General features: G+C 31.4%; 1 protein-coding gene across 6 annotated transcripts; it reads left to right on the top strand.

Moving 5' to 3' along the window:
- Positions 1 to 1126: 1126 nt before the first annotated feature.
- On the top strand, positions 1127 to 8519 carry LOC110652371 (synaptotagmin-3). Of its 6 annotated transcripts, none has more exons than XM_058133421.1 (12): positions 1127 to 1575; positions 2890 to 2988; positions 3150 to 3200; positions 3280 to 3403; positions 4001 to 4055; positions 4254 to 4330; positions 4444 to 4529; positions 4642 to 4718; positions 4980 to 5229; positions 7351 to 7704; positions 7952 to 8080; positions 8163 to 8519. In XM_058133421.1, the coding sequence occupies exons 1-12, from the start codon at positions 1465 to 1467 to the stop codon at positions 8289 to 8291; spliced, it is 1542 nt and encodes a 513-aa protein (XP_057989404.1). In that variant the 5' UTR covers positions 1127 to 1464; the 3' UTR covers positions 8292 to 8519. The 6 variants fall into 6 exon arrangements, with proteins under 6 accessions (XP_057989404.1, XP_057989402.1, XP_057989405.1 ...); XM_058133419.1 differs by having other exon boundaries at positions 1130 to 1575; positions 4001 to 4119; positions 4229 to 4330; positions 4444 to 4518; XM_058133422.1 differs by lacking the exon at positions 1127 to 1575 and having other exon boundaries at positions 3150 to 3403; positions 4001 to 4119; positions 4229 to 4330.
- The last annotated feature ends 1442 nt before the right edge of the window (positions 8520 to 9961 follow it).

The raw sequence follows: 9961 nt of genomic DNA on the forward strand, positions 1-9961 counted from the left end.
TTTATTGAAGTCTTCTAGAAACATATATTAAGGAGATGGCCTGGTGATTAAATTAATTTTATTTAGAGGGTGAATTGATAAATACAGTTAATAGTTAATATTTAATGAATTAATATATTTAATAAATTATATAAAAAATAATAATTAATAAAATATCTATCAATTATCTGTTAAATTAATTTTAATTATAGAATTATTCATAAACTGTTGTCCAATATTAAAAGCATGCAAACAAAGCAACACGACATTTTTCTGTCTCGTGAAGCCACCTTAAACTTACAGTAGAATAATGAATATAATCATAATTTTTTATATTATTTATTTAAATATTTTAATAATAAAATAAATAATATAATATAATAAGTTAATAATTATATATTAATTTAATAATAAAATAAATTATATAATATATACTTAATAATTATTTTATATATTAATAATAATAATTAAATATAATTTTATAAAATATTTAATATAATCAGTTATAATTACTTATTAACGTTAAATATTACTCATTAAATATTAATTAATAATAACAATTACCGACTATCGATTACCCATTGTATCCACCGGTTAAAGAAAATAGACTCTTAAAATTTTTAGTTTTATCAATTTCTTTTTTATCATTTGATATTTGTTTTAATTTTATTAATTAAAATAGATAAAAATAAATTAAATTATTAAAAAAACATAATATATATATATAAATATTTCAATTTTTTTTATAAAAAAATTAGGAGTAGAGACTTAAACCTAACTGTACTAAATTAGTGAAATGTCTTTAACACTTAGATTAAGCTTAGTTAGGTCAATTCAACTTAATTTATTCTCAATATAACTGATATGATTATTAAAATCAAAATTAATAATGCTAAGTCAATAGTATTAGAATTGTCACTAAAAGTTTTAGATTTCGAGTTTGAGTTTTAATTAAAACTACTTGTAAAAAAAAAATATTAGTGTCAAAATTTGCGCATTAAGTTAATAAAATTAAAATTTTAAACAAAACAAAGAATAGTGCGTTTTTTAGTCATTTTGTGGAAAGAGGATTAGCATGCAAGACTAATTTCAGAGAAATCAAAGCTTGTGTTTTTTTTTTATATAGAAGTTTTGAATCATAGCTTGAGACTTTAGAAAAGTATTTCTATTGCTATTATTCGAGAACATATTGAACACGTACTTTGCTGGCTCTTGATTTTGATTTGGTTTTGAAATAAAGAGGAAGCTGTCTCGTTAAGGACTACGTGGCTTCTGTTTTGGAGGTTTCTGGGGATGGTTCCTTCTCTATTCTCTTTGTTTTGTTGTCTATTCGACAAGTTTCCCTGCAAAAGATTTGATTTTCTCGCCTTCCCCTCTATTTTTTCTTCCTCATTTCTAATTTTCTCCTCCATTGAAAAACTAAGCCAGTTGTAAAGATTTGCTCTTTTAAAGTCTTGCCATGTTCTTGATTTTCTTGGAAAGGAAATGGGATTCTTGAGCACTTTCTTGGGAGTTTTTGGTTTTGGATTTGGACTTCCTATTGGACTTCTACTTGGGTTCTTTCTCTTTGTTTATTCTCATCCAAAAGATGTTAAGGTAATCAACGTCTCAACTTGTTCTTTGATCATTATTCTCAACATTTTTTTTTGTAGAATTGCATCATCTGTCTTCTGAAAGGCTCGTCTGTACTCTCTGTAATCTGGTTTTCCTTTGATGATGTGATATTGCAAATAAGAGAGTAGAGATTGTACTGTGTTTTTTACTCTGATTGGTGAATTAACTGGAATGCACTGCAATGAATTAATGGTCTTTTCTTTTCTTCATGAATATTTTCCCCCTCCCCCTTCCCCCTTCCCATTCTGGATTTAATTGAAGTGCACTGTTGCATTGGCATTTTATTATTCTAACTTGATCATATTTCTTTAATGATACTATATTTTTTTTTGGTTATAGACCATGATGTTTGCTTTGTGATGTGTGTATATTCAACTTGTTGATTAGGTCCATATTTAAGTTGAAGGTGACTGTTACTTACATTGCGGGTCTGCATAAATGAAATTACTCATTAGGGCCTGTTTGACGTTTGATATTGCTGTTAGAGTTGTTTAGAAAAGCACTTTTTTAAATATACTAGTTAAATAGTATTAAAAAATAATTTAAAATTAAATTTAATAAGTTTTAGTTATAAAAATACTAAAATAACAAAATGATTTTTTTTAAACTGTTTTTTTTACAGCATCTAGAATGATTTTTTTTTCTTTCCTGAAAAGCAGATTTGGCCCTCCAAACTTAGTGTCAAATAGGCACTTAGTATTATCCCTCTCTTTTCTTTTTGTCTTTTGTGTTGTTTCACACCATCTTAAAGCTTCAGCATGTTTTTAGTGATTTTTCCTTCTCAAAATGATCAAGGAGCAATAAGATTATGTTTTTTATTTACCACAATTCAGTAGATGGTTTTCATAGTTATGGTGCAGAAAGAGTAATTATTTGATTTGATGAGCATTTGAAGCAGAATTCATCTCTTTTAATGGGAAAATCTAGTCACTGCTTGTCTGGGGTCACTGCCACAGATAATGTGTTACAGGAGTCATTTCTAGAGTTTCAAGGAGTTATCCTTCATGATAAAAATTGACTACAATTGAAACACATGAAACTCCAGCTTGACCAATTCCAAAATGCTGTATAATGAAGGATTAGTTCATCGGCAAGTTATGCCTGAAGGAACTCTTTAATCATGCTTTTGCATCGTCTTTTGAGGGGAATGCAATCCTTTTATTATTTACTTCAACTGAGTGCACATTCATAAGTATGCAGGCTGAAGTTACAATAATGACTGTTTGTTGAAATTCAGTATCTATATTTTCTACTTGGCCTTTCATATTTTGATTGTTTGTGGACTGTCTAATATAGGATCCAGTGGTTAGACCGCTTCATGAATTGGACTCGAGCACCTTGCAAGAAATTCTGCCTGAGATTCCATTTTGGGTGAAATGCCCTGATTATGAAAGAGTAAGCTTAGTATACTTGGCTTGTACATTGTCACAAGTATCTCTAATAAATATCTTTAGTATAGTTATTGTTGTTAATATCAATTTTCTTATGTGCTTACTGTTGTTGCTTTACTGTAAACATTTAGTTATTCTGCTGATTTTATTTGTCTGAATTTGCAGGTGGACTGGTTAAACAAGTTTCTTTTGGATATGTGGCCTTACCTTGACAAGGTAATTTGATCACTGGACTAGCCTTGATCTTTCTGATGCATTTTTAAACATTGTACTTGTGAATTATTTTCATGCACAGGCAATTTGTGCTACAATAAAAAGCACAACAGAACCTATATTTGCAGAGTACATTGGGAAGTATAAGATAGAAGCAATTGAATTTGAGCATCTTACTCTTGGAACTCTTCCTCCTACCATTCATGGTAAGTCCTCTGTGGCTCTAGTAATGTTGATCACTGAATAATTTGAAGAATTGAAAGGCCTTATGTGTATTATTTTCTTGAATTTGCAGATATTTAAATTTTTTTGCCATCCTTTTCCAATTGAAACTGATATTGTCTTTGCAGGTTGAAGCAAACAGTCAATTTAGTTCATTAACACATATACAAACCTCCATTTATCAAAATAAATAAATAAATAAAAGAGGGAAGCACTGTAATTTTGGGCTCATTTAAACAGTAGAGGCATTCACATAATATTCACACCAAAACACTAACTCTCTCCCCCCTCACCTACCACAACCATTCTGTGCACAAAAAGATTGGAATGATTTCTTTGTGTCCTGTTTGCTATGAGCATTGAATGCATTCATTAATTGGAGAATCTGTGAAGTTGCATATAAATTTTTGCCAATCAAGGATATTCCTTTCAATTTCCAAAATCATAGCAGTAGTTTGGCAAAAATTTGCAGGCAAGATGCATCAGGCATTAATGCTTGTACTGTTCTAGTGCTTTTCTTTTTCTCTTTTTTTTTTTTTTTGTTATTTTATTTTAATGTGGCCATTGTTGAAAATTTTCAGGTGTCAAAGTATATGAGACTAATGAGAAGGATTTAGTCATGGAACCAGCAATTAGGTGGGCTGGCAATCCCAATATAATTTTGGTGTTAAAATTAATGTCTTTACAAGTCAAAGTTCAGGTCAGAAGAGTCTCACTCTAAAGGCATAAACTTTGATGAAAGAATGGTCTTATTAGTTCCTATTAAGAGCATGCATATCTTCTAAAAGATTGGCAAGGCTTTTCTGCAGTTAGTTGATTTGCAAGTATTTGCAGCACCACGGATAGCATTGAAACCTCTACTGCCTACCTTTCCATGTTTTGCAAACATTGTGGTGTCCTTGATGGAGAGGGTAAGCACTAAGCAGTATCTTGTTTTGGTTAATTGAAGGTTTTCTTTTGATCCTTTAATTAAAAGCAAATGGCTAAAAGTTTTTGCAAATGGTGATTTTTCACCTATCTGCAGCCGCATGTAGATTTTGGACTAAAAATTCAGGGAGGGGATGTAATGTCAATACCTGGCCTTTACCGATTTGTTCAGGTGCTGCACTGGTAATACTTAAAGGAGTAGGATCAGGATATGTTTTCATTGTCTGAAAATGGATAGACTAAGTATTTTACATTAAGGTTTAAACTATTAACTAATTTTTCTAGATACTTGCAGGAGATCATCAAAAAAAAAGTAGCAAGCCTTTATCTTTGGCCCCAATCTCTTGAAATACCTATCCTTGATGCATCAACGTAAGCATATATTAGATGAAGAATCACGATATGATTTATTGAACTGTTTAATTTCTTTTCAGAATTTACAAGTTCCATAAAATTTTTCTTTTATTTTAGCTAGTTTTCTGCACTGCACACAAAAGTTGATAAATCAATAATGTCAAGTTGGTACTTTTATAATCCAAGTTTTCATGGCCTAATGAATTTTATGTCAAAATCTTTCCACTGCATTTATATAGAAAGATTTGATACAATTTCATTGTATTTTTTCATATTTAGTGTGGCTGTAAAGAAGCCTGTGGGGATACTGCATGTGAAGGTTGTGCGAGCAATGAAACTCTTGAAGGCTGATTTCTTGGGAACATCTGATCCATATGTTAAACTCAACCTGACTGGAGAGAAGCTGCCAGCAAAGAAAACCACAATCAAGAAGAATAATTTGAATCCTGAGTGGAATGAGAACTTCAAGCTTATTGTCAAGGATCCTCAGTCTCAAGTTCTTCAACTACAAGTGTTTGATTGGGATAAGGTTTCACTTAGAAATATAAATATTATTTGCTTTTTCATTTTTTGCATTTTTCAGCATCTAAATAAGCTTTACGTGCGGTTCATCAACCATTGCTTGATATTTAAATTTCCATAATTTCTCCATTATATTTCTTTTTGCTCCCTTCTCTCAAGATTGATAACACATGGAACATTTAAGTTATCTAGCATGTGAGTTTGATTCTATTACTTTGTAAAGCCCCAAGAATTCATTTGAATCAGAAATCTCTTTGACCTTTGGTACAGGCAGTGTCTTCTTATAAAACAACATTGACAATATGATCATGGAAAAATATTTTGTTTCTGGAACTTTTCACACCAATTAAAATCATGTTCTTGTTCTTTTTCCAATTGTTTCTTTTTGTTCCCTTCTCTCAAGATCGATAACACATGGAACATTTAAGTTATCCAGCATGTGAGTTTGATTCTATTACTTTGTAAAGCCCCAAGAATTCATTTGAATCATAAATCTCTTTGACCTTCGTACAGGCAGTGTCTTCTTATAAAACAACATTTACAGTATGATCATGGAAAAATATTTTGTTTCTGGAGCTTTTCACACCAATTAAAATCATGTTCTTGTTCTTTTTCCAATTGTTTCTTTTTGTTCCCTTCTCTCAAGATCGATAACACATGGAACATTTAAGTTATCCAGCATGTGAGTTTGATTCTATTACTTTGTAAAGCCCCAAGAATTCATTTGAATCATAAATCTCTTTGACCTTCGTACAGGCAGTGTCTTCTTATAAAACAACATTTACAGTATGATCATGGAAAAATATTTTGTTTCTGGAACTTTTCACACCAATAAAAATCATGTTCATGTTCTTTTTCCAATTTTTTCTTTGTTTCCCTTCTCTCGAGATTGATAACACATGGAACATTTAAGTTATCCAGCATGTGAGTTTGATTCTAGTACTTTGTAAAGCCCCAAGAATTCATTTGAATCAGAAATCTCTTTGACCTTGGTACAGGCAGTGTCTTCTTATAAAACAACATTTACAGTATGATCATGGAAAATATTTTGTTTCTGGAACTTTTCACACCAATTAAAATCATGTTCTTGTTCTTTTTCCAATTGTTTGTTCTTGTTCCCTTCTCTCGAGATTGATAACACATGGAACATTTAAGTTATCCAGCATGTGAGTTTGATTCTATTACTTTGTAAAGCCCCAAGAATTCATTTGAATCAGAAATCTCTTTGACCTTGGTACAGGCAGTGTATTCTTATAAAACAACATTTACAGTATGATCATGGAAAAATATTTTGTGTCTAGAACTTTTCACACCAATTAAAATCATGTTCTTGTTCTTTTTCCTATTGTTTCTTTTTGTTCCCTCCTCTCGAGATTGATAACACATGGAACATTTAAGTTATCCAGCATGTGAGTTTGATTCTATTACTTTGTAAAGCCCCAAGAATTCATTTGAATCAAAAATCTCTTTGACCTTCGTATAGGCAGTGTCTTCTTATAAAACAACATTTACAGTGTGATCATAGAAAAATATATTGTGTCTGGAACTTTTCACACCAATTAAAATCATGTTCTTGTTCTTTTTCCTATTGTTTCTTTTTGTTCCCTCCTCTCGAGATTGATAACACATGGAACATTTAAGTTATCCAGCATGTGAGTTTGATTCTATTACTTTGTAAAGCCCCAAGAATTCATTTGAATCAGAAATCTCTTTGACCTTCGTACAGGCAGTGTCTTCTTATAAAACAACATTTACAGACAGTATGATCATGGAAAAATATTTTGTCTCTGGAACTTTTCACACCAATTAAAATCATGTTCTTGTTTTTTTTCCTATTGTTTCTTTTTGTTCCCTCCTCTCGAGATTGATAACATATGGAACATTTAAGTTATCCAGCATGTGAGTTTGATTCTATTACTTTGTAAAGCCCCAAGAATTCATTTGAATCAGAAATCTCTTTGACCTTCGTACAGGCAGTGTCTTCTTATAAAATAACATTTACAGTATGATCATGGAAAAATATTTTGTCTCTGGAACTTTTCACACCAATTAAAATCATGTTCTTGTTCTTTTTCCAATTTGCATTTTAATTGCAATGAGAGTTTAAACTTCTTATTTTGTTATGCAGGTTGGTGGACATGACAGATTAGGAATGCAGTTAGTTCCCCTAAATGTCCTGACTCCACATGATACAAAAGAATTTACTCTCGATTTGCTTAAACACTCAAATATTACCGACCCTCGAGACAAGAAGCAAAGGGGGCAAATTGTGGTGGAGCTGACTTTTGTGCCTTTCAAAGAAGACAGTGCCAAATTCAATGAACCTTTGCATGGTGGAAGTGAAAATTCTTCTGAAGATGAGAGGTTAAGTGGAGCAGGTTTACTTTCAGTTATGGTTCAAGGAGCTGAGGATGTAGAAGGAGAGCATCACAATAATCCATATGCTTCAGTCCTCTTCAGGGGGGAAAAGAAGAAAACAAAGGTGAAGAAAGTTACTTTATTTTTTCGTTTTGTAATAGTTCCTGAGTCATGCTAGCTCAGTAGCTCCCCATCCTTTTAATCATTCTGAAATTGGATTCAAAATGAGCTTCAAATTACATCTGGGAATCTAAATGCATTTGAACTGGAATATGTTATAAGATTGATTGGCATTCATACATAATACCACCTTGATCTTTTGATTCTACTCTTCATTCATGTACCAGTTACCGCTTCTTTTTTTGTCTCAGGTTATCAGAAAAACTCGTGATCCACGATGGAATGAGGAATTTCAATTTACACTTGATCAGCCTCCTTTACATGAGAAGATCCGTATTGATGTTATGAGCAAGCGGAAACGCTTTAGTTTCCAGGCAAAGGTACTGCAGACATGATCATATAATATTTTTCTTCTGTTATACATGATAGTTTTCACTATAAAGATCATCCTCTACAATGTAGGAATCATTGGGGCATGTGGAAATTAATCTTGATGATGTTGTGCATAACGGACGTATCAACGAGAAATACCATCTAATCGATTCGAAGAATGGAGTGATACATGTTGAGATACGGTGGGACACAGTTTGAGAAATGGAATGAAGTAATGAAAGATGCTTTCTTTGAGAACATACATGTCTACAGAATTTATTGCAGGACACAGATTATTACAGGACCAGGAGAAGACGATCAAAACCACACTGCATTTTTCTTTTAAATCTTTCTTTAAAATGCTTTAGCTGATACTGCAAAATGTTATCCAAAATTCAAACACTATTTATCTCCTTTTAATGAAAGTAATAGTCATTTGTGCATAAACAGTGGACAGTAACTTGGTGTAATATTATGAACTATTACATTTATCCAGCACAATTGGATTCTCCAGATTTCCCTTAGAGGAGCAGTCCTCAATTAGAAGAGGGTCAAACTCCTTGGGCCAAGATGATTTGATCCACTATAATGAGGAAACTGGTGCAAGTTTTGGCAGCTCCAAAGTAAGGGCACCATCCTTGAGCTTATAAAATTTGTATTTGGGTTCCTCCTTTTTTTTTTTTTTTTTAATATGACAAACTTGCATTAAAAGCCTAATAAGGGTAAGAGTTACAACCTGGGTCTATTAGTAGAAACAAAAGCCCACACTGTGTAGCAATAGACAAGTCCATCAAAACCTAATTAACCCGAACCCAATCAAATCAAACCCAACTCATAAATCAACCCATCTCCTACCTAGAAATCCTAGTAATCAGAGAAGAGCTTAACTAATGACCCACCGCTGCCTTCTTACATAGCTTACCATCGCCAGAAAACTAAGCTAGAGGTCCGTTGACTTCACAATCAAACATCGTCAATAGAAGCAAATACAAATTATTTGGCAAGGCTTCTTCCTATGCCTATAAATTTCATTGGACTTATAAATAATATATTGAAATAATTCTTTGGGTTTCTAATATCAATAAATTGACTGTTTTGCTCTAAATCTTCCAAAAGAAAAAAAAGGATCTTTAAGAGCTCTTTCTTATTGGTACCTTATAATTTTTTAAATATTAATAAATAACACAATTAATTGTATCATATGAGTCGGTGTAAGAATAAATTATTGTCGAAGGTTTTTGTATATATTAGAGAATTTCACATTGAAAAAATATAAAATAAAAAAGTAATATATAAATGATTGGATTATAATATTAAAGTAATTTAATTATTTATATAAGCTGAAATTAAAATAAATTAATATTTAATTTATTAAAATATAGAAAATTTAAATAATTTCATGGACTTCACAACAATAAGAAATTGGAAATACCCTACATATTTTAGTTTGATATTAAATAAAAAAAAATATTGAGATAACATTAAAAGAGAGAGAGATTAGATATGATCAAAGTCAAAATTTATGAAGATGATACTATCTTTTTAGTTGTCTAATAATATCATCACTTGAAAGCTTTTAAGTTTCTACCAATGAATAGGCCTCATCACAATGGCAAAGTGGCAAACCCCACTAATTAGTATTAGAAGAAAAATACAAAACTCAAGAAACCCTAATTGGATCATTTGTGCAAAAACTTTCACTTAATCATAACTTAGAACCACGCATGGACAGACACTTGACTCACTCCATCCATTAGATATCATGTTAAGATACATGTGGACCCCATAAAATGCATGGATTGGGTTTGACTTGCTGATGATCAACAGTCCATATCTCATGTGACATCATGATTAAAGAAAGCCACCTGCTATAGTGGATTTGTGCATGG

Source organism: Hevea brasiliensis, chromosome 14, assembly GCF_030052815.1.
Source record: "Hevea brasiliensis isolate MT/VB/25A 57/8 chromosome 14, ASM3005281v1, whole genome shotgun sequence".
Classification (NCBI taxonomy): domain Eukaryota; kingdom Viridiplantae; phylum Streptophyta; class Magnoliopsida; order Malpighiales; family Euphorbiaceae; genus Hevea; species Hevea brasiliensis.

What these genes read in the sequence shown, in the direction of transcription:
- LOC110652371 (XM_058133419.1), top strand. Translation starts at nt 1,465, where the DNA reads ATGGGATTCTTGAGCACTTTCTTGGGAGTTTTTGGTTTTGGATTTGGA. An exon ending in TGGTGTCCTTGATGGAGAGG is followed by an intron (nt 4,331 to 4,443) that starts GTAAGCACTAAG and finishes ACCTATCTGCAG; the next exon opens with CCGCATGTAGATTTTGGACT. An exon ending in CCTATCCTTGATGCATCAAC is followed by an intron (nt 4,719 to 4,979) that starts GTAAGCATATAT and finishes TTTCATATTTAG; the next exon opens with TGTGGCTGTAAAGAAGCCTG.